Source organism: Myripristis murdjan, chromosome 1, assembly GCF_902150065.1.
Source record: "Myripristis murdjan chromosome 1, fMyrMur1.1, whole genome shotgun sequence".
In the NCBI taxonomy this organism is placed as follows: domain Eukaryota; kingdom Metazoa; phylum Chordata; class Actinopteri; order Holocentriformes; family Holocentridae; genus Myripristis; species Myripristis murdjan.
This window is the reverse complement of record NC_043980.1, coordinates 17,391,724-17,416,450: the sequence shown is the minus strand read 5'-3', so window position 1 is coordinate 17,416,450 and position 24,727 is coordinate 17,391,724. Positions and strand designations below refer to the sequence as shown.

Genomic DNA, 24,727 nt, shown 5'->3' with positions numbered 1-24,727 from the left:
ATGGTAATGCTGGAGCAGCAGGTATCACAGTTTAACTTTCTCTGTGCAGGTTATGCACCCAGAAGCTGCAAACAGTTAAAAGATGAGTTCGGCTATGAAACAGGTTAAGTGATGTGTACATCACCTTGTTGATCTAATGTTTTTGCTTTTTAACTGTCATTTTTGTGTTCTTGATGAGAACAGCTTTTTTTTTTATGAGACATTTTCATGCCTCTTTCTATTCACTGCCTCAGATGGGGTGTACACCCTGACCACAGCTGATGGCACGGTCTACCAGACCTTCTGTGACATGACCACTGCAGGTGGTGGCTGGACCCTGGTGGCCAGCGTTCATGAGAACAACATATATGGTAAATGTACAGTGGGTGACCGCTGGTCTAGCCAGCAGGGTGATGATCGCAGATGGCCAGAGGGTGATGGAAACTGGGCCAACAGAAATGTCTTTGGAACAGCAGAGAGCGCCACCTCTGATGACTTCAAGGTATGGTAGATGTTTTCTGATCAAAAAATGATGTGATTTTTTGATTTCATTTGTTGTTGATTGTTAACAAATATAGTATCAATGTTTCAAGAGTAGCTGTGAAGAAAAGTTAATTTCTTTCATTTCTTTTCCAGAATCATGGTTACTATGACATACAAGCAGAAGATGTGTCAGTGTGGCATGTTCCCAACAACTCGCCACTGCATAACTGGAGAAATGCAGCTATCTTGCGATACCACACAAATACGCACTTCTTACAAGGAAATGGCGGGAACCTTTTCACTCTCTTTAATGTAGGATCTACAGTAGATTAACTTGTATATAACCTTAAGTGAACTGTTGAGTTGAGGTCAAACTTCCTCTGCATGATGTGTGCGTGTTTTTTTTTTTTTTTTAAAGGAGGCATATATGGAGCAGTCTTGAATAGAGAAATATTTCATTTTCAGTTTCACCTCTCAGAATGACTTAACTGGATCAAAATATCCATCGTTACCTTCACCACCCAAGGTGGATGTGGGTTGTTTTCACCTTTGTCTGTCTGGCAGCAAGATAACTCATAAAATAAATGGACAGATTTTGATGAAACTTCATTGAGCGACTGGTAATGAGTGAAGGATGAGCTGAATAAGTTGTTGAGTATATGTCAAAGGTCAAGATCAAGGTCACCCAAAGGGCAAAGTTCACATTTTTGGCAATGTCTCTCTCTCTTTTGGGCAGCTGTTTCTGACTGCTCTTGTTATATTTGTAGTAGAAAAATAATGCGCCAGACAAGATGTTTTTCAGCTAAAGATCCTTTATTCTCATACAAGACCTAAGTTTGTCTCTGCAGAGCACAAGACTGAATAACAATACAAGTACATTTGTTTATAAAGTCATAAATCTCTTACTATCTTTACATCAGACAACACCCTAGAGTCTGCTCTCCACCAATAAGATTTCTTCCTTCACTTGTGAAATCTCTTTGATGGGCTTTTAGCCTTATCCAATGGGTGTATTTCTCCCCCATTTCTGATGTTTGTCAGTTCAAGAGATTCATCTTTACCTGTTTTGTTATCAGTCATTTCAACAGATTCCCTTTTAACCGTTTGTTGAATAAATGACACTATGGACACTCTCATCAATTTGTGAATTATAAGACTGAGCCTATAAGATTACTCTTGTTTTGTATTTTAGGTGATGGGTTTGTTGTAGCTGATTATCTGTTAAGATAATTAAGTTTTGTTTGATACAGTGCAATTTTTACGCAGCACATGTTGGTAGCAGTGCTACACTTAAACACTGTACTGGCATCAATATTGGATGCCTCACTGTGTGTTGTCGGAAGAAAGTCCTAACGTTTTGTTTTTTTCTTTGAAAAGAACTACAGGGTGGGATACAATGTAGGTCAGTGTCTTACCAACAATGGACCATCCATCCCGATCATATATGATCATGGAAATACAGAGACCACAAGGACGTTTTATGGGCCTTATGCACAGAGTAAGGAAATTTAAAATAATGATTTCCTATGTGGCATATGTGTGCTTTGATTTTCAACTGTGAACTTGTTAAAATACTGAGAAAATATATAGTAATGCACAACAGTAATGCGATAACATTCAGTTTGAGGTCAGGTGCTCAGCCCAGAAAAAACAAACAAACCACAAGCATTGAGCAGTTTTATTTATGCAAGGCCTTAAACTATATATTTAAAATAATGGTCTTCCTTCTTCAGGGCAGTTTGACGCAGGCTACATCACCTTCAGAGCTATCAACACAGAGCGTGCTGCCACCGCCATCTGCTCCGGGACCAAACCAAAGAAATGTGACGTTGACAGTGTGAGAATTAATTTATGATACCACTTTTTTGTAGCAGGTCTATAATTATAATAAAGTAGAGAGAGAGAGAGAGAGAGAGAGAGAGAAGAGTGTGTGCTGGATCAAATTCTGATTATGTTCTGAAATCCTCAGAACTGTAAAATATTTACCAATTTAGTTTAAGAGTTATATTGATTGAAAATGAAGATTGCGCAAGAACTAATGTAAGACAATGAAATGTCTTAACACCAGACTGTTTATCTGTATTTTCATAGTTTTGCATTGGAGGAGGAGGACATTTCCCACAGGGGCGGCCACTACAATGTGGAGACTTCACCGCCTTTGCCTGGAATGGCTATGGGACCCACATTGGTTGGAGTGCATCAAAGCAAATAACTGAGGCAGCCGTGTTCCTCTTCTATCGCTGATGCCACCATTTTTGAGCTATATTAACAATGCATGATTCTTTCCTGCCTCAATTCAACACATGTATTCTATTCTTTCACTGAGCGTACTGTTGATAACTGTAAAAGTATTGCTCAACAGGTAGACTTTGAACCAAAATAATATGCCTATGGAGTGCTATGAAGCAAATGAATGTAATAAACCAAGTCAGTCTGAAAATGATTCATTGTTCTGCAGCAGTTTCTGTGATCAGTGCTTCCTCCAATGACAGATAGTCAGTGTTACAGAGTATGTCTGAACTCATGGGTCTGTGCAGTGGGACACTAACAGTCTATCATTTTGGTGTGAGGAAGCTGACACGGGCTTTATGATATCCAGGTTGTAACACTCAATTTTGTCCACTTGGTGTCCATGTTGAGCCATTTTAACAGCTCAAGGATGTTACACTATTCTTCAGATGGATCAGGGCTCACATGAGATTTACAAGCCTGAGGGTTCCAACCATATAATCACAGTAACAACAACAACAACAATAATAATATTAATTTTAATACTAATACACGGTGCTGATATTGATTCTCAAAAAAGATTCTCAGAAGAAGGCATTACGATCGGTATTATCAGAACTTTGATTGATTGAATAATCTGCTCATTCCTACTTACTGGTCCCTTCAGTCATAATGCAAGTTATGTATTAGTCATACAAACATGATGTGAATAATTCTTACAGAATGCAATTTGTAAAAACATAAATTTTGATACATTTATGCCAATTCCATTATTTCATTCTGTTGTCAAGCCACTCCCTAAATATGGGGGTGGCTTGACAACAGTGCAGAGTTGGGAGGATTAGGAGGTGTGACAGTTTGTTTTTTTCCCTGATTCTTAGAGATATAAACACTGAGTGGATTGCACAAAGAGTAGTTACAAAAGGAAGGAAAGTAAAGAAAGCTTTGTTGTGCCTTTGTCTGTGGAGCCTACTGTATCCTACAGGTAGGTGACAAGAAATCTTTCCTGAGTTTAATTTATTAAAATGGTTGTTGTCTATCCTGTCTAAAACTGCAGGAAGAAGAACAGTTTAATTTTATTGAACAAATGCTAGTTTAGCATATAAAGCAGTGTAAAGTTAGAATGATGCTGAAACAGCTAAAGCTGGGTTAGAATTTTGTAACTGATATTTACATTTATTTTAGGTCTTTTCAGTCATCATGCATACAGTGATTGTTCTTTATATCCTTGCTCTGACTGTTCATCATGTGCAAGGTATGGCATTAAACTACCTCATCATCTGTCTTCCCTCCTTTTTGTAATCTCTAAAATGACGTTTGATGCAAATACACAAAGTAGTAGCCTAGCTCATCTAACAGCATTACAGTACAATGATGGTAATGCTGGAGCAGCAGTTATCACAGTTTAACTTTCTCTGTGCAGGTTATGCACCCAGAAGCTGCAAACAGTTAAAAGATGAGTTCGGCTCTCAAACAGGTTAAGTGATGTGCACATCACCTCGTTGATCTAATGTTTTTGCTTTTTAACTGTCATTTTTGTGTTCTTAATGAGAACAGCTGCTACTTTTTTTTTTTTATAAGACATTTTCATGTCTCTGTCTCTTCACCGCCTCAGATGGGTTGTACACCCTGACCACAGCTGATGGCACGGTCTACCAGACGTTCTGTGACATGACAACTGCAGGTGGTGGCTGGACCCTGGTGGCCAGCGTTCATGAGAACAACTTGTATGGTAAATGTACAGTGGGTGACCGCTGGTCTAGCCAGCAGGGTGACGATCCCAGATGGCCAGAGGGTGATGGAAACTGGGCCAACAGAAATGTCTTTGGAACAGCAGAGAGCGCCACCTCTGATGACTTCAAGGTATGGTAGATGTTTTCTGATCAAATAATGATGTGATTTTCTGATTTCATTTGTTGTTGATTGTTAACATAAATAGTATCACTGCTTCAAGAGTAGCTGTGAAAAAAAGTTCATTTCTTCCATTTCTTTCCCAGAATCCTGCTTACTATGACATACAAGCAGAAGATGTGTCAGTGTGGCATGTTCCCAACAACTCGCCACTGCATAACTGGAGAAATGCAGCTATCTTGCGATACCACACAAACACGCACTTCTTACAAGGAAATGGCGGGAACCTTTTCACTCTCTTTAATGTAGGATCTACAGTACATTAACTTGTATATGACCTTAAGTGAACTGTTGAGTTGAGGTAGAACTTCCCCTGCATGGTGTTTTTTTTTTTTTTTTTTTTGGTCAAAGGAAGCATATATGGAGCAGTCTTGAATAGAGAAATATTTCATTTTCAGTTTCACCTCTCAGAATGACTTAACTGGATCAAAATATCCATCGTTACCTTCACCACCCACGGTGGATGTGGGTTGTTTTCACCTTTGTCTGTCTGGTGGCAAGATAACTCATAAAACAAATGGACAGATTTTGATGAAACTTCATTGAGTGACTGGTAATGAGTGAAGGATGAGCTGAATAAGTTGTTGAGTATATGTCAAAGGTCAAGCTCAAGGTCCCCCAAAGGTCAAAATTCACATTTTGGGCAATGTCTCTCTCTCTTTTGGGCAGCTGTTTCTGACTGCTCTTGTTATATTTGTAGTAGAAAAACAATGCGCCAGACAAGATGTTTTTCAGCTAAAGATCCTTTATTCTCATACAAGACCTAAGTTTGTCTCTGCAGAGCACAAGACTGAATAACAATACAAGTACATTTGTTTATAAAGTCATAAATCTCTTACTATCTTTACATTGGACAACACCCTAGAGTCTGCTCTCCACCAATAAGATTTCTTCCTTTGCTTGTGAAATCTCTTTGATGGGATTTTAGCCTTATCCAACGGGTGTATTTCTCCCCCACTTCTGATGTTAGTCAGTTCAAGAGATTCATCTTTACCTGTTTTGTTATCAGTCATTTCAACAGATTCCCTTTTAACCGTTTGTTGAATAAATGACAGTATGGACACTCTCATCAATTTGTGAATTATAAGACTTGTTTTGTATTTTAGGTGATGGGTTTGTTGTAGCTGATTATCTGTTAAGATAATTAAGTTTTGTTTGATACAGTGCAATTTTTACACAGCACTTGTTGGTAGCAGTGCTAAACTTAAACACTGTACTGGCAACAATATTGAATGCCTCACTGTTTGCTGTCGGAAGAAAATCCTAACATTTTGTTTATTTCTTTGTAAAGAACTACAAAGTGAGATTCAATGCAGGTGAGTGTCTTACCAATAATGGACCATCCACCCCGATCATATATGATCATGGAAGTACAGAGACCACAACGGCGTTTTATGGGCCTCATGCACAGAGTAAGGGGATTTAAAATAATGATCTCCTATTTGGCACATATGTGTGCTTTGATTCTCAACTGTGAACTTGTTCAAAATATTGAGAAAATATATAGTAATGCACAACAGTAATGTGACAACATTCAGTGTGAGGTCCTGCTCAGCCCAGTAAAAGAAAAAAAAACAAAAAAAAACACAAGCATTGAGCGGTTTTATTTATGCAAGGCCTTAAACTATATTTTTAAAATAATGGTCTTCCTTCTTCAGGCCAGTTTGACGCAGGCTACATCACCTTCAGAGCTATCAACACAGAGCGTGCCGCCACTGCCATCTGCTCCGGGACCAAACCAAAGGGATGTCACATTGAACATGTGAGAATTAATTTATGATACCACTTTTTTTTTTTTTTTTACAGCAGGTTTATAATTATGATAGAGAGAGAGAGAGAGAGAGAGAGAGAGAGAGAGAGAGAGAGAGAGGGAGAGATGTTTACCAAATTAATTTAAGAGTTATATTGATTGAAAATTAAGATTGCACAAGAACTAATGTAAGACAATGAAATGTCTTAACACCAGACTGTTTATCTGTATTTTCATAGTTTTGCATTGGAGGAGGAGGACATTTCCCTGAGGGGCGGCCAGTACAATGTGGAGACTTCACCTCCTTTGACTGGAGTGGCTATGGGACACACACTGATTGGAGTGCATCAAAGCAAATAACTGAGGCAGCTGTGTTCCTCTTCTATCGCTAATGCCACCATTTTTGAGCTATATTAACAATGCATCATTCTTTCCCGCCTCAATTGAACACATGTATTCTACTCTTGTACTGAGCGTACTGTTGTTTGGATTGTTATTTTGTTTTTTTGTTTGTTTGTTTGGTTTTTTTTTTTGGATCCTTGTGATTGTAAAACTATTTCACCTTGTTTCCTTATAACTGTAAATGTATTGCTCAACAGTTAGACTTTGAACCAAAATAATATGCCTATGGAGTGCTATAAAGCAAATTAATGTAATAAACCAAGTCAGTCTGACAATGATTCATTGTTCTCTAGCAGTTTCTGTGATCAGTGCTTCCTCCAATGACAGATAGTCAGTGTTACAGAGTATGTCTGAACTCATGGGTCTGTGCAGTGGGACACTAACAGTCTACCAGTTTGGTGTGAGGAACCCGACACGGGCTTCATGATATCCAGGTTGTAACATGCAATTTTGTCCACTTGGTGTCCATGTTGAGCCATTTTAACAGCTCAAGGATGTTACACTATTTTTCAGATGGATCAGGGCTCACATGAGGTTTACAATACTGAGGGTTCCAGCCATGCAATAAAATAACAACAACAACAACAACAACAACAACAACAACAATATTACCATTAATCATAATATTAGCAATAATACTGATAATTATTATTATTGTTGTTCCCAAATTTAAAATATAAGACAAGCTACCTTCACACAAAACTGTCCATGAACAATCCTGTTTTTCCCATCACAGAGTATTCACTGAAGTTTTGACACTGGTTGTGTCATAGAGTAAAAGCTTTCTTTATGGCTCAAAAATACCAGCACCTTACGTGGTCATCGTAATTCGACACATCAAAATCCAATGACACTTACACTCAGAAATACAACTGTACAGCTCTCTTAATTTAGTCTGGGCTTGATTCTGTAACAAGACTCTTTACAATTAGTTAACCTCCTCAATAAAACTGGAAATATGATGCAATGGTAAACTTACTTTACAAATTGTATGTGAACCTGTCTTTACTTTACATTAGTTTTTAGGTCTTAAATAATGTAAATAAAAACCCATGTTAGAATCACAATCACAAACTGTGACCCTTTTTTTTTTTTCGATCCAATTTGTGTACTTACCAGCATGACACTCCAAAACGAGATTCTCATGTTCTGCATATAGTTTTGTGCTTCTTGTCCACTGCTCTTTGCAGCTTACAGAATTTCACAACCATGAATCTGACACCGTCTTTGTGGTGTTTTTTTTTCTCCCCTCATCACAAGCCATCATGGTTTGTGTTTCTCCCCTTGTGTTCTTTTTCTAGTGATGTGGCCGCTGTGTTCTGGTTATTTGTGTCACTCCTCTTTGCTGCTGTGTGTTTCTGCTGCTCTCTAGTTGTAATAAAAAAACATCTATAATCTACACACGTTGGCTAAACCTATCCTTTGGTGGTACACCGACTAATAAGATAATCACTGGATAGAGTTTAGTCGATATTACATCTCCATTAAGATCACACTGAAGATGGACACCTCCGTAATGATGATTATTGCAGACCATTTGCTGTTAGGATGAGCAGCTAGGCTTACCCAGAAAGCAGATCAGAAAGGTATTTACCTTTCATCATCTTAATAAATAAGTGAAGTGGGAAAAAAGAAAGAAAGAAAGAAAAGGGTGCATGAGACTCCTGAGTGCAAATCAAGTCAATGCCATCACTATCAAGTCCTAAGTCAAAATGTCAAAGTTATTGGTGAGCAACATGTGCTGCAATATTTATTCTAGTATAATGTCACTGTGAAAGAGGCCAACTGACCAACTATCAGTATATCTTGTAGAATAGTTAGCTGCATGTTGACTTTCTGGTAAAAGAGTCACCATTAACATTGCAAGAAACAACCTCACATGTTCCCCTTGGCAGAGCTGAAGCCCCTATGCAAAAGGCAGTGGTGTAGCATGACATGTCAACTAAGTGGGCTGTTGCTAAACTCATTAAGAATAGGCTGAGCAGGTCTCACATTCACCTTAAAAGGAATATGAAAACACACAGCAGGGGCTTGTGTGCAAAGTAATGAACTGGAGACAACAGAACATGATTTTTTAAACTTCTCTGGGGTCCCACATTTTGAAAATGGGGAACTAATCTTTGACAACTCAAAAAGCAATAAACCGCTGGCCAGTGTATGATGATGTTAACCTTCTGTGGTGTGCCACCCCATGAACTGTTTTCTTCTGTGCATCTCCCTCTGTCTTTACAAAATCAATATGATTCACAGCCAACGGCTCTATCCTGGAGATTGAATTAAAAGAGAAATTGATGTCATTTTTTGCAGTACAGACAACTTCTTGTCCATTCATCTTGTAAAGCAATGTGATTTATTTACAAAGCCTTTTATGGTCCATAGTTAAAAGGTATGACTTATGGTTGGGCTTTGATTGATTTGGTACTTCATGTTGTTGATGTGTCAGCGCGGGTTGCTAATTCTTTTTATTGTGGGGTGTAATGTGCTTTCCTTTTATGAGTGTTTTTATGGCTTTATTGCAGGCTGAAGAACAATTTCCCCCGTGGGGATAACAGCATATAACCTTAAACCTCAGTTAGTGGTTTGTTTTTCATTTGAAAACACTTTTTTTTTCTTTTTAAATTTAATGCATCTAAAATAAAGTGGCAAATATTGGCATGTCAGTTTCCTGTGCCTGTTTCTTCTAATTGCAGGAACAGGAAGGAGGCCTATAGCTTTAGAGTCCACTGTGAACTGACATTTGATCTAAAGCTTTGTAATATGTGACATTGCTGATATGTGAGACAATGGATTCTAATATTTTAAAATTCTCAAATGAAGGGAAAGTTAAATGATCACTCCAAGTGCTAATTACAGCCAGCTCTCCACCAGGAATTACAAATTACTTTGACAGCTACATCTATTCTGTTCTATCTCCTGTATTTAAAAAAAAAAAAAAAAGTTTCCTCTATGGGGTGGGTTACTTAGGATTCAAACCTTTTCTCAAACAACTTAATTCATTGTTCCCTCAACCTGTGATCTGAATATTGAGTTGCACTGATAAGCTTTTGACATACATAGTGCATGTCAGCTGTGCAGTCTTAGCTAAAAGCAATGTGTTATGTAGATTTTGCAGTAATGTCATTTTGATGCTAAAAGGAAGTGTTTATGAAGTATTGCAATCAGTTTGTTTTGTTAGTAGTATTGTGTTGGTCTGATAAGGCCTAGCATTCAGGTTTCTCTCTACTTTCAATACATGCCATACATTTTGACTGCAAGCCATAACTCATGCCTAAGTCATTATCAATTCATTAACCACTGTCCATTTGAATACTACTATTACTACTCCTACTACTCCTCCTCCTCCTCCTACTGCTAATAATAATTTTCTTTCTGAGCTTCCATAAAATTTGAAATATATCTACAGCTCTGTCAGACCTGTAAATGATAATTTTCCAGATGATACCACACTGTATTTCATTGCTTTTAATTACAGCAGGATCTTACCAAGGACTGTTCACATTCAGAGCTCTGCTCCATACTGGCAGTCATGTCTTCCTGCTGTGGGCTGTTAAAATGAACATACATCTAATTGCTGCGGCTAGACTCTTGAACAGGAGCAAAACCCCCAAAATAAATCTCTGTGAAGCCTGAAATGGTGAAAAGTAGCGCTACTTGCCAAAATTACTTGCTACCAAAGAAAAGGCACCCTACATTTCATCATTAGAAGTCAGGCTTCACAGAGATTTGGGTTTGTGGTTTAGGTAACGAAAACTATTGGCTCGGCCCTCATTACCCCAATTCTTACTCTGTTTCATTAGCTCCCTGTGAAATTTTTTTTAAATTACTGATTACCTCTAAAGCCTTCCACAGCCTTGCCCCTGCTTATATTGGAGAACTGTTGAATCCTTATCCTCACAGTCAGCCTCTCACATCATCAAGCCCTCTTATCAGTCCCACCTTAAATCCAGCAGTGACTGTGCCATAGCACTGTAGCACCATCAGATCTGCTGATTCTACTTATGGCGCTTTTCCACTATTACCTACTCGGCTCGACTCTACTCGCCTCGACACGGTTTTGGTCGTTTTCCATTACAATTGAGTACCACCTCGCTGTGGGTGGAGTCGTAATAGCGAGGCGGCGCACCGTCCAGGTCCCTCTGGATTCTTTGGGCCACCACCAAGCACAGAAAAGTCTCCACCTCTTCATTTGACCATGGTGCCGGTTTACTTGCCATTTTCCGACTTTGCCAACTTCAGCGATGATCAGTGCGCACGGTCGCTGTTGCCGTTTTTTTTTTTTTTTTTTTTTAATGCCGGGTTTGGTTTTCGTGAAAGAGTCGCTCTCATGTGTCATCACTCCCTGTCCAATCAGTGGCCTGCATGGCGTTTACGTCACATTTCGGCTCGACTCAGCTCTCTTGGAACCCCGGCCGAGTAGGTACTAAAATAGTACCTACTACCAGGTACTACCACCTAATGGAAAAGCTTACAAACCGAGTAGAGTCGAGTCGAGTCGAGCCAAGTAGGTATTAGTGGAAAAACGCCATTACTGTTTCAAGTGGCTACTGAAAAGTCACCTTTACAAGTTGGGCTTTTTTTAAATTTTTTTATTATTTTTTTTTTTTATAGTTTTAGCCTATCGCCGTTTCTTTTAAATCAGTCTGTTTTATTAGTACGTTTAATTACTGTTTATTTAATGGAAGCTTTATACTCTTTTCTTTGTTTCATTGTTTTAGGATCCCACTAAAAACATAATTCCACAAGATTAGTCTCTTAATAGATTTACCTTACCTTATTTTTGCTTTGCTCTTATATGGGTTTGTGTGTTTATTTTATTTCTGATTCTGTAATGCACTTATATTCTTTTTTCCCCTATCTGCTTTGATGTGAAACACTTGTGTTTAAAAAGTGCTATACAAAGGTTGTTATATTATTAATGCAACTATTGATCAACAATATTAACAATATTTTATTTTATTTATGTATTTCAAGACATGATTGAGGCAAATTAATTGCTCCTCCAGTAATGATATCCATTGTTATATGGAAACTGGGCGAGGCAAATCTTTATATAATATAAAAACTGAATTATAGGAAAACTACTCATAAAAAATGCTGAAAGGTACAGAGTGATTATTTGCAATAATAACTTATGTCCACATGGTGTCAGTGTTTGATCCTGGAGAAAATGCAATAAGGATTGTGTGACTTTTGACATTTGGAGTCCTTCTAACTATTTTGGCAGTAGTTAATACCTCAGAACCATTTTGTGATAAGTCTGACTCCTAATCACATTCATTAAAAAATAAAAAAGTTATAGTCATGACACACTTTTTAAAGATCAGACTGATGGATTATGTCAGAAAAATGTAAATGCAGGTATTCAGAGTGATGTTCTACTCAACACTGGAGTGAGCCAGATGGCAATTAATATTAACTCAGTATTTAGATTGAGATTGATCAGCATATCAAATGGAGGGATTTTGGTTCTGTGGGTGGATCCTTCGAGATATTAGAGAATGTGTGAAACTCCTGTTGTGAATAGGTGAGCCGCACCACTGATTTTATCTGAAATTGTCATGTTTTCTGGGCTAAATATCTGTTTTAGATGACTGATGACTGCTCATCTGAATCTGATAGTCTTGATGAATGCCTGGTTATCGTATGTGCTCCAAATTGTGTAGTGATTTGGACACTGTACAATCCTTGGTAAACCTTTGTGTAGAAACAGTATAAATTCTGTGAGGGATAGGTGAAAGGGAACAATGGTATTTCGTCTTCAGTAAGTCGAGTAAATACAAACTGACGCAAGAGTGTTTGAAGTTTTTAATGTCAAAGTCAAACTTTTACATGATTCATCTTCATACCAAACCATTCGTTGACAATGCCCCTTCTTCCTTGTCATAGCAAATGCAATTAGTTCATTAAGTAATTACAGTAAAGGAGCAGCAGAAAACACAGCCAGCTCCACGAGAGGAAAGGAAACAAAGAAGAGGAAATAAAAATAAAAGTTTTTTCATTTTCTTTTTAAGTGCAGAATTGAAGACCTTAAGCATGCCATAGTCTGTTATGGTTTCCCAGTTCTCTGTTCTACAGCGTAGTTTTATCTGTACATGGCTATAAGGGTAACAGCAGGAGGGGGACGACAAGTATTTGATGTCCCTTTGAATGTCTGTTTTTCAAAATGTCCTGACTAGCAGATGATAGATCTCAAACATGACATTCTTCTTTTTCTGTCTCCCCTCTCTGTTTGCAGTTGACGGAAACATATTCTTGCTTAAACGTGCAGTATAAAAAAGGAAGATACACACCCACACAGATTCATGTACAGTAGGTTCCCTTAAGTCCATCTGAGGATTTGAAAGGTGCCATCAAGGAACTGCCATAAAACAGCAGTTTGAAGAAATATCTGCCACTTTGAAGAGGCAGGGCTGTATCAAGAGTCTCTTCATAAAACTTATGAACTGGCCTCAGTTCTTCAGGACCTTTCTGGAGTCCAGGGATTGAGACACACCTAACCTACCAGCTAAGATTAATGACCAAGAGATGGAGAGTGTGTGTACGTCTGTCTCTTGCAGTGTACAGACCCAGTCGGCTGTTGTAACTGTTTGACCAATCCCTTTGAACATACACTAGATTTAAGCTGTGATGCTTCTCAAATCTTCTCAATACACTTACTCAAAATGTAGGGTCTTGAGTTTTTTTTTTTTTTTTTAATATATCCTCAGCACAGTCCAGCAGTGATGAAGCTCAGTCAACAGCCACATTGGAGGGGGGATAGGGGCAGGGGAGTGGATCAGTGGGCCAAAACGAGCCAAAGAGTGCCAGGCACACAGTAGTGTAGTTTAGGGTGTGCACAGTATATCCACACCTTAGGTACACCCAGATATCAGCCAAATTACCATTGGCCTATAGTAAATGAAAGATACACCCGATTCCTGTTAGGCACTATACCACTGTGGCCACACCACATATTGTCTTTGTAAGAAGGGAGAGAAAAGCAGTAACTGTGTGGATTTGTGTGTGGTCATAGAGAAAACCTACCGGGTAGCTACTTAGTAGGTTAAAACATTGTGGCACATCTTACCTGAGTGTCGGTGTGTACTAAACACTACAGTTGCTGACTAACTCTATAGGCTCTAGACTCTAGGCTCCATGCTATATAAAGATCTATGACCTAAATTACAGTCCTTCCTTAACAAGCATATCTCCTCCTCATCTGATTGGTAAGAACTAGGCAAATGAAGAAGCACACTCACTGGCAATTTTCAGCAGTGTTACATTCCCCTATCCAGACATTAATGAGATCAGTGCAGATCAAGGGAGGAGGAGAGGAGAAAGGAAACTCATTAAGACTACTGGGACGACCTAACCCTATTATCCCTATCACACCACTGAACCACACATTGATGATGGGAATTAAGATGTGCTGGCCTGGATCCACACCCACGCTCCAGCCCAGTGCAGCAGAGTGTGTCTGGAGTCATACTGTAGCTGCTGGGAAGGACAAATGTGAAGAAGGAGTCTGTTATCTGTGTGGGCCAGCACAGCAGTATGGGCGTGTTCAGGTCGGCACTGTATGGTGAGAAGGATAGCAACAGAACTCTGCGCTCCCGCTACAGTATGTTCTTGTTTCAGCCTGCGGCACACTTCGCGCCAAATTCAGGCACTGGAAACAAAAAGAAAGGCCCAAGGATACGCTATCCTCTCTCAAAGATAAAACTGGAACAATTTGAACCACTGAAACGGACTCCCTCGCTCCCACGATTATCTCCCTTTCCCCATATGTGCACACATACAGTACACATGTATCCAAATAGGCGTAGTATCCAAAAAGGCGTGTGGTTTTCAAAAAAAAAAAAAAAAAAAAAACAACAAACCCCAATTACCGTTATCTTTCTTTCATGCAAGTCCTTTTTCTTTTTTGTATTTTTTGTATTATTTTTTTTTTTTTACTGAAATTTGGTTTTTCTGAGAGCTACTTACAGTATGTGGAATATTTCATATTCCAAAAATGTCTATCTTTACATAGATGTCATTGAAATTCCCTTTAATGTAACCCCACATTGCAGTCAGAAAGATGAATAATTATTTAAATACATTTCATGTTTAAATACTGGCTGGAAGGGAGCAGGCAAAATGCTACAGCTAGTTCTATGAGGCAATATGTTAAAATTATGATTAAAAACACATACACACATAGTGCATATGAATTTGCGCATATCTGTATGTGGGTTTGTGTTTGTACTTTTGTTTTAATGTGCTTTTTGTGCACTGTGTGTGTGTGTGTGTGTGTGTGTGTGTGTGTGTTAAATGTTGTACAGATGTACACAGTATATGGTGATACAAGTTGTAATATACTTAATGTTAAATGGCCACTACATCATGTCATAAATTGGGTGGCCCTATGTATTTTCATGATCTGTAAATGCATTGTAGGAGTTTGTTACATGCTTGTGTGTGTGTGTGCATGTGTATGTGTGTGTGTGAAAGAACATTTATGATACATGAACACTGGGTGCGTCTGTTAGAATACTGTAGGCAAGCAATGAGTTCAGCATCTTAGCAATGGTGGACAGCAGTAGAACGGTAACACTGCCATTTTTCCAGTACACACATATATACATACAGACTGGGTGAGAAGGCAAAAAGATCAACACATTATTTTTTCTCACACACTGGAATACTGTGGCACTACTGACGCTGAATGACGACCTTGTATTCCGAATGGTTACAATTGGTTACTGTAAAAAATAGTCTTTATTTTCCTTTTTGCTCGAGTTCTTTTTGATTTCACTATGTATTTTTGGAAATACCTGATTTTTGAGATCAGCGTTGGTTTTTCCCCCCCTTTTTGTTACTGTACAAGAGCCACATTTGTTTGTACACTGATATTCTGTTGATAATGTTTTAGATTCGCGCGGTCATTGCAGTTTTTTGTTGCAGTTTGATTGCTTAATATCCTTGTTTCATCTTACCATCTTGACTAGGCATTTGAAAGTTTGATTGATATGAGTTACATCCAAATAACTCATCACATCTTTTCATCCATATTCACTGGATAAGACCACAATGGTTTTTCAGCATCTGGTTCACTCGTTGAGTTCAAATCGTGCTTGCTGCAGCCTCAGTGAAAGTTTTTGTTTGTACTGAGGCATTTATAGCATCAGGACTTAGTCATCCTCTATCTCTCTTTTCTTCACACAAATCCCCTATTGGAGGTCAGGCATGCATCGAATTCAGGTAAAAAGATGAGGAGATGAAGCTGTCCTCCTCCACATGGACATAAGAGGATCTTTGTCCATGGGCAAGATCCTCACTAGTAGCTAGCTCCTTAACTAGTAGCTATAAAAAGAATTCACGTTAGAAAGTACTCCTGGTCACAGTGCTGCCAAGAGTTATTAGTCAGAATCCAAAAGATCCAGTTTGATATGACTTTTGAGAAACCTCTTTTCTGACGTTTTCACATCTTCACAGGTTTAAAAGGCCTTGCACACTTTCTTGATGACTGCATACTCTTGCCAGTAAAGTCTAAACTCAGCATGGACCGATCCCTCCCCGATTCAAAGAACAGGGAGCTATGGGGTGGATCGCTCCAACGCAGGGCCGTCACAGGTAGACTTCGCGGCGTGACAACGTGAGGCAGGACGTGGTCTTGTAGTCCCCTCCAGTCCGCGTCAGTGGTATGACCTCGGGTGGGTTCTGGCCTTCCCCTCCATCGTCTTCTGGTTGGCGCCTCCCGAAGCCAGCACTGCTAAATGTATCATAGGATGCTGAGGTCATCTTCCGGTTCAGGAGATTACGGTTGTGGTCGCCCACATTCCTGTTGCGGTCTCCACTCCCTAGCGTGCTGAGAGGATCCCCATTGGCTAAGGGTAACCTCTGACCACCACCGCTAACCACAACCCCGGGTTCGGAGCTCCCTGCGCTGCCAGCGCTCTCACTATCACTCTCCTGGTCATTACCACGAAGATTGTTGTTGTCATCTCCTGGGGCGAAGGTGGAGAGCCGTGGGGGGTCACTGCCGTGGCGCTGGCGCTGGCGAGGTGACGGGCGAACGGGCATCCAGCAAGTGTCAGAGTGGCCAAACTCATCACACTCCCTGGTGCACTTTCCAGTCAGAGCGACGTCTGGCAACTGTCTGGCATCTGGTCAAAGAAAGAGAGACAGAGAGAGACAGAGAGAGAGACAGAGAGAGTTGAAAGGAAAAGCAGTGGGGTGGAAGAGTAAGATGGGGAGATGAGATGAATGTTCGGGAAGGAAGATTGGGGATAAAGGTTACAACAGGAGGAGATGAAATTCGAAGGGAGCAAGAGAAACAGGGAAAATGCTGTTAGAGAAAAACGGACCAGAAATTGCTGACCTCAGTGAATTCACAAGAATGTTGCCTACAAATCCCAGCAGTGCTAAGCATTAGATAAAAGGTGAAAGGTGAGGTGCAGGTCAAACCAAATGACTAATGAGGTCAAAAACAAGATAATTAACATAATTTTGAGTATGTAATTCTAAGGCTCTTCATATGCAAGCAGTGGATTTAGTGTCATATTGACCCCACTATATCCCGTGAGTGTTGGAACTAGAGGTTAGTGAGGCCACCAGAGACCAGATGCTAATGTCTTACAGCATCCGGGGTCAAAGGTCAATGATGACTATCCATGTAAACCAGTCATTTACAAAACAATATTGACAGAATGAAAAATGATGACGAGGTGTATACGTCCTTCTGTTTATGATTGCAGACACTCACAGCAGGTTCTGTGTAGTGTATGCATTTATAAAAAAGGACATAAATTCGAAGTCGAGAACAAAAACAGTTAATATACATTTGAGGTTGTGACTGTTATGTAACTAACTCAAAAAGTAATCAATACATTCTGTTCACATCTGCCCAGCAACTGGAACATGACACAAAAGGAAATGAAAATTCAGGTTCATTCACTATTTCACCTCATCTAAATTCAGCTTCAGTTTAATTTAAACTTGAAAATTGAGTATTCTTGAAGCCTTCAGAAGAATCAGAAAGTATTCTGAAATGTATCTCTATCTGAGTATCCTGATTCTGAATGTTTCCTACATGCACTACCAGCAGATCCATCTTTGTAACCAGGCAAACAATTGTGCCAACAAATTACACAAACAATGAATTTTCTCTCTTCAGTTGCTCTCAATTTGACCGTGACAAACACTTAGCAAATTCCTGGGAGACATTAATGAATTTGTGTAGTGGAGCATTTATAGCCACAGAAGTACAGTCAGTTGCCAAGGACGTGGTGACCTTGAAGATGAGTGGCCACTGTTGTTCCAGCACTGGCATTACCACATACAGAGCACAGAGTAGAAAAAGAAATTAACAAAAATAAATAAATAATTAAACAAACGAATAACTAAATAAATGAATAAATAATGTAGGGTTTTTTTTGCTTCCCTCCATCCTTGAGAGATGGGTTACAAAGAAAGGAAAATTCACAGTTTCATTGCTTAAAGGGAAGATTTGGATCACCATTTGGGCTTTAGTGCAATGAGGCCAAGGCCAGGTATGAAACACTGACACAGCCTGTCCTCAACCACTTGATCTTACAAAAGGCCATTACATAGCACACACACACACACACACACACACACAATCCCCAAACCACAGAGTAAAATTCTATAAACAGCACATCAATGAGGGCTCTTGTCAAGGTCTTAGTGTGTGTGTCTACGTGTAACCAACATATCTATCACCCTTTCATGAAAACACAGAGCCTTGAAGAACAAAAGATGAACCAAATTTAAGCATGTGTTGTTTGGAGCCATGTGACCTTGCTCTCCGCTGAGTTCAGTTTCACTTCTTTGGATTTAAACAGAATACATTCAAATGTAAAATAATATATACAAAATTCAAGGGTAAAATATTTAAGCATGTCTATTCTGAAGAGTCTTAAACCTTGAATTGATTGGATTGGCCGTTCACTTAGGTATGATTTGTGGATGTATGTGTTTGTTGTTACCGTTCTCCACGTGCTCCTCCTCCCCAACACTGCCCTCTGGTGTGGTCCGCTCATATCCCTCCTCTGGAAGCGGCAAAGCCCCCAGCCTCGGCCCTGAGGAACTCTTGCTGCTCGGTGTCTCTGAGTCCTCCAGGCCGCTGTCATAACAACCGCCATCCTGGGGCTGGCTGACTACTGAGAAGGTCACCCGACGAAGGGTCCCCTGCAGGGAACAACAGCCACAATATGGGATTAATCATCCAGGATTCCTAATCTGAGATTCTAAATCTGGGGATTAGGATGGTGGGCAGGGGTCTGCAAAGACATATTGAGATTATCTGTTCATGTTCGCCTTGATTATAGGCTTAGCTGCTACAACACAGGGTAATAGTCATCAACCAATCACGGTGGTCTTTCAAAGTTTTTGGTCAGGTTTCAATCTCTGTTTAGATTAATGCTTCTGGACGTAGCTGATGTTTACACACAGCTACTGTTGGAAATCTCGTGGCCTGCCTGGAGACACTTATTTTTCATCTGGAATGGGGCCCAGTGGTAGCAGCTGGGTAATATAGTATACTCTAAAAACCACCTACTTTGTGCTCTATTTCACTTGGTAAAGTGTGCTAAGCCTCCTATTTGGGTTACAAAAGCTTGAATGAAATAAAACCGTGTGGCTTTCAACAGTCGGCTGCCCCAACACTGTGGGCACAAATCAATGCACTTCACCAGCAGTGACAAATCTAGAGATCCTACAGTGTAAGTGGTGAGTTAGATTTCAAAAACAAATCACATCATTCAGTCAAACTAAGCTTCCTGACCTGCCTGAGTTCTCATGTACAAATCACCACGGTCTAGTTAGCAGGCTAGTTTCCACTTTGGGGGGGACTGTAATAAGTCCATGCTGAGAGAATATCAGAGAGAGTTAAATGACTGCGTCAAGGCCTGGAGGGATCACTCTGCGCCAGGAAGCCCATTTCTATACAACACCCCTCCTATCTCTTCTCGCACTCATTTATCTGCTCACAAAATTACAACCCTGCCAATTTAGATCTCCCTTGAAACAGGCGTCCTATAGAGAGGAAGTGCGGGAACAGAGGGAAAAGCACAGATTAGGGCGGAAAAACTTCAGCTTCGAACGTCGCCTTAGGATAATCTAGGGGGAAATTGACGGACGGCGGGGATAAAAGGCCTCACTGTGCCAATTCTTCTCTTTCCTCCAAACACCAAGAGAGAAAGAACATTTGAACGTTGCACCTAATGAACATGCGAGACAAAAAGAGCAGAGAGGAACACAGCAAAATTAATTAGGCGGAGGGGGGAACTTAATGCAATGCTTGTTTCTCCACCATTGCTCGACAAGGTTCGGATGAAAGAAGGATGAGAGAAAGAATGGGAATGTGACACAAACATCATGGATGGCCAGCACGAGCAAGACAAGGGGAAAAGAAACAAAGATAACACAATTTAGGGAAAAAGTAGTGGCTCTCAGAACCTTAAACTTAACCATTGCTGCAGAGAGAAGTATATTTTTAGAGCGTTGGCTTAGATGAAGCGGTGGCAGTTCACCCGCTTCCCCAGTAATTTAGCATTTTAACAGCAATGGAACAGAGAATGGCAGCAAGGGAAAGAAAGAGAGAGAGAGCGAGAGAGGGTAAGGGGCCGAGGCTCAGAGAGGGAGAAATGGAAAGAGATGGAGAATTAAGGGGTTAGGATTACCAGATGAGTGTGGGAATCCAGCCGCTGCCTTAGGGTGGGAGTTGATTGACAGGCAGCGAGTGAGTTACCACTACTGGCGGACTGGTGCCAGTTGCCCTCTGTGTGTTCTACTACAGAATTCATCCATTCAGCCGTGATTCCATCTAATTCAATTTCCCGCTAACCCTCTTTCCATCCATAGCGTTCTCCCCTTTTATTCTTTCTTTCTGGTAATTTTATTTTCTATTTCCCCCTTTCCTACCCCTCCCTCTCTTCCTCTGCCCTGCCTTTCTCTCCCCTGCATAGCCATACAGTAACTGGCCTTCTCTCTTTCCCCTACTCCCTCTTCTCTCCCGCCATCCCCAGTGGCCCCCTCCCACCCCACACCCTCCCCCACCCGCCTTTCTCTTGGCCAGTCAGCTTTATGATGTGGCGATCGATGATGTGTCCTTGACCTCGTTATGAGTCCCTCTCCTCTTCCCCACAGCAGGCTTTATTGACCCATAACTCCTCTTGACTCTCTAACCCTTCCTCTTCTCCTCTTTCGTCCTCGGGCTTCTCTATCTGTGTCTTTTGCCCATTCACAAACTTTTCTCTTCCTTCATTCTCTTCTTTTACCAAAACTCATATTTTGGATATATTCTAATCAGGAACTTATGCTCTTTTTGCAGTCTGCACACCCTCCTCATATCCTTTCACTCTCTATCTCTCCATGCCTTTTTGTTGTTGTTGTTGTTATTCCTTCAAAAACGTCACCTTTCTCCCCCCAAAAACTGCCTTTATTTTTGGCCACTCATTAACTTACACATCTGCTACTCTCTACTCATTCTAATCTTTTTGCTTCCACCCACAACTGTTGCCAACATGGTCTACTTTTTAGCTCTTTTAGCTACTCTGTCTTCTTGGCTCATACCTTAACTCTATCTGACTTTTTTCCTCTTTCCTCCCTTTACCTGGTTTTGCCTTTTTCTAAAAAAAAAAAAAAAAAAAAACTTTTCCTATCCAAGCTCTCTTGATGTTTTCAAACCTGAGTCACAAAGCGCAAAGAGTGTTTGTGTGTGAACAGTGTGTGTGCTTTCTATTGTATGGCTGAGCTGTTGCAATAAAGGACATAGTAGCTCAACGACTGTGTGTCAGTATACATGCACACAACCAGATACGCGCACGCACACACACACACGCACACGCATGGGAACACGTGCGTGCACACACACACACACACACACACACACACACAAGCACACACACACACACGCACGCACACACACACACACACACACACACACACACACACACACACACACACACACGCACACACACACACACACACACACACACACACACACACACACACAATCACACACTCACAGCTGACTTGGCTGAAGTCCAGTGTGGCCTATGAATTCATGCCTGATGGAATATTAATTGAGTTTGACGGAGGACATAAAAAACCTTCCCCTTAATCTGACACGGGCCATTACAGTTCAATACTGACATGGGAGCCTCAGTCATCTGCGCGGTGCTCTGAGTGTATATGAGTGGCTTTGTGACTGTGTGCATATGTGTGTGTTGCGACAGGACTATGAGCATATGAGTATCCTGATACATTATGAGAGTTATTTTGAAGTTATTTCTGGCAGATCTGTGTGAATCAAACAGCGGCATGATAGGTATGAACTCAGAATAAACTTAAACATCTGAATCCTACAGCTCTGAAGGAGCTGTAAAAATCTGTTCCCAATATAGCTTTCATTTCATGGCATGAGCTTGTTGGCGCGAGTGCGTGTGTAAGTGTGTGTGTGTGTACAAGACAGCGAAGACAGACTTCACACCTGCATGTTTGTGTTTTATGACTATGTATGAGCGTGAGACTTTCAAAGCCTGCAGAATGTGTTGTGTCAGCCTGTGTATAAATACGTTTCTGTGTGTGTGAGTGTGAGTGTGTGTGTTAGTGTTACTGTGAGTGTGCGAGTGTGCGCGTGCAGGTCGGCTCAGTCATCAAGGTAATTAGTGTGTAAACCTCCTCGCTGTCGGTTCAAAGAGAATTAACGAGCTCTAGTTAATTAACAGTCTCCCTCTCTCCTCGTTACATGTGTCTGCATATTCAACACACGTGTGTATTTGTGTGTGTATGTGCAGCATCTTCACAACATCTGAGTGTGTCGTCTGCATGTGTGTGCGTGCACATGTGGGCCTGAGTGTGTGTTTGCCTCTGCCCTGCCACACTCTGGTCTGCATAATGAATTGACAGGATGCGGCTTATGCATAAACCAAAACTACAAATATGGTTGTAGGACTAGAGCCACATTTCCCCTTGGCTCTCTGCTCATTCTCATTTATGTTTGACAACATCTAGGTACAGGGGGAAAGCCACAGTGTAATAGTTGATTCTATTATTTATTAGTTTGTTACATAAACACTAGGGTATGTTATATCTTTTTCACATACATAATTAGCATTTTGGTCATAAAAACGCTGAGGTTGGAGGTTAAATTCATCCTGTGGAAACACGTTTGCTTCTTCAGTCACAAAACTGCAAGCTGCCTTGCATGTAACCAGCATTCAGCATATTAAATATAGATAAATCAACATTCAGCATACTCAGTATATATAAAATTAGTAGAACATTATTTTATTTGGTATGTATTACAATGATATTATTGGCCACTATAAGATTTTTAGGGCTAGTAGTGATATTTTTATACTAATGTCTCTGGCAGCTGATATATTGTGCAGCAAGTGCTGGTGTTTCCCCCTTTATTTTATTCTTGTCACTGTGGAAAAGCCTCTGAAGTAACATTCAGACAGTCATGGGACACTAGAACTGTAACTGTAAATCCAGACTAATGACATTCCTTTAGGTGGATCAGCAGCTCTGTGCTGCCCTTTTCCCATTAAAAAGTTTTGGGGCCAAAGTTCTTGGGTTTTGCTTTTGGAAAAGGTTTGTGGTGGCACTGCAAGCACCCTCAGCTCTTGTGCATTTGCCATTCCACCACACCCAGAGATCAGCGAAGGTAACACAAATAAGGAGGAGTTATTATGTCCAGTATTACTTACTACTCTGCCACTGTGATGTTGCATTTGATTTTGGACAAAGGGCGTGTGGAGATGTATAATTAATGTTAGAAAAGTCAGAGCTGAAAAGAGGAAAGTGCTTTTCAGCTGTGACATGGTGTGCAGTTGCAAACACAGACAAAGGGTATATGCTTCTCAGTTACTAGCTGAACAATCTCTTGACAAAATGGTCTATTAATAATTTGTTTGTGGTCATGCACTCATGTTTTCTTTTCTTTTTTTTTAAATGAAAGGTTGACAGGGTGACAGGTTCAAGATTAATACATTTAACCCATCAGGGATGTTCAGTGGTAAAAGCCACCCTGACAGCCCCCAGGAACTCAAAGAGTACTACCTTGGCTGCAAGGACTGATTTGGGGCCCAGTGACTCAACCCTAGGGCCAAAAGAGGGACTGATTCCTCTGATGGATACAGAGGTAAGGGTCCCTGTAAGTCAGAGCAACCCACCTCAATTCAGTGGTAGGGGAAACAGTACTGTTAATTAAAGATTTAATTCACAAAAACAAAACAAACACACACAAATAAATGCATTATGGTCAAAGATGAGACTCGACAGTGGATGACACTGAATGGCTGATTGCCAATATTTAATGAAAAGCCAATATCAGTTTGCCGATATGTGTCAGGGTTCGGCCGATATCTATGCATGTCTGTCTAATCCGACTATTCATTTCAACAAAGTGTCTTAGATCACTGTGTTTTTACTAATATGATAGCCTATTTACTAGCCAAGAGTTAGTGACCTGATAAAATGTCAGTGCTCTGCATACTGCAGCGATAACTACTTCAAATATGTAAGGTGATATGTTATTCCACTGCTGTACCAAAACACACTATGAAAACTAATATGCTTGTGTTGACACCACATGGGTACAGTTGAGACTTCATATCTGGAATGCTGATCAGTCAAAATGACCTTTGCTTCCGCTCTCTTGTTCTGCCTCTGTTTAGAAATCATGTTGCGCTAATGCGGCTGACAAAAGTATGTATAGCACCGGGCACATCTCCGGGTGAGTGCAGCATGTGCCGGATCGAAAAAGGAACTCAATAAGAATTTTTTTTTTTTTATGAAAATTCAAATATTATTGAGTAACACTGGGTCCATATTGATTGTCTGTTCTATACACATTACCAGTTTTAATGGAGAACGCTTTCACTTTCCACAATTAGAATGAGCTGTGAAGATGCTCTCTGTGTAATAAGTAACACATGAATCAATACGCAAGAGCATATTCATAGTGAAAGGGCTTTGAAA

The 24,727-nt window shown here is 40.3% G+C and overlaps 3 protein-coding genes across 3 annotated transcripts in view; 2 read left to right on the top strand and 1 right to left on the bottom strand.

Annotated features, from left to right (window-relative positions):
* Positions 1-2,740, top strand: LOC115361912 (intelectin-like). Its single transcript, XM_030055623.1, has 6 exons — positions 1-103; positions 234-481; positions 616-774; positions 1,840-1,960; positions 2,196-2,299; positions 2,554-2,740. Exons 1-6 carry the CDS (start codon positions 1-3, stop codon positions 2,704-2,706), a joined length of 888 nt encoding a protein of 295 aa, XP_029911483.1. The 3' UTR covers positions 2,707-2,740.
* Positions 2,741-4,065: 1,325 nt separating this feature from the next.
* LOC115361904 (intelectin-like) lies at positions 4,066-6,744 on the top strand. The gene is made up of 6 exons (XM_030055609.1): positions 4,066-4,168; positions 4,307-4,554; positions 4,689-4,847; positions 5,894-6,014; positions 6,261-6,364; positions 6,592-6,744. Exons 1-6 carry the CDS (start codon positions 4,066-4,068, stop codon positions 6,742-6,744), a joined length of 888 nt encoding a protein of 295 aa, XP_029911469.1.
* Positions 6,745-12,546: 5,802 nt separating this feature from the next.
* Positions 12,547-24,727, bottom strand: part of pcdh7a (protocadherin 7a) — a 38,773-nt gene continuing 26,592 nt past the window's right edge. Inside the window, exons 5-6 of the mRNA XM_030059749.1 lie at positions 18,724-18,925; positions 12,547-16,881 (exon numbers count right to left, since the gene is read on the bottom strand). Of these exons, the coding sequence (XP_029915609.1) occupies positions 16,343-16,881; positions 18,724-18,925 (741 nt within the window). The 3' untranslated portion in view covers positions 12,547-16,342. The remainder of the gene's footprint in view (positions 16,882-18,723; positions 18,926-24,727) is intronic.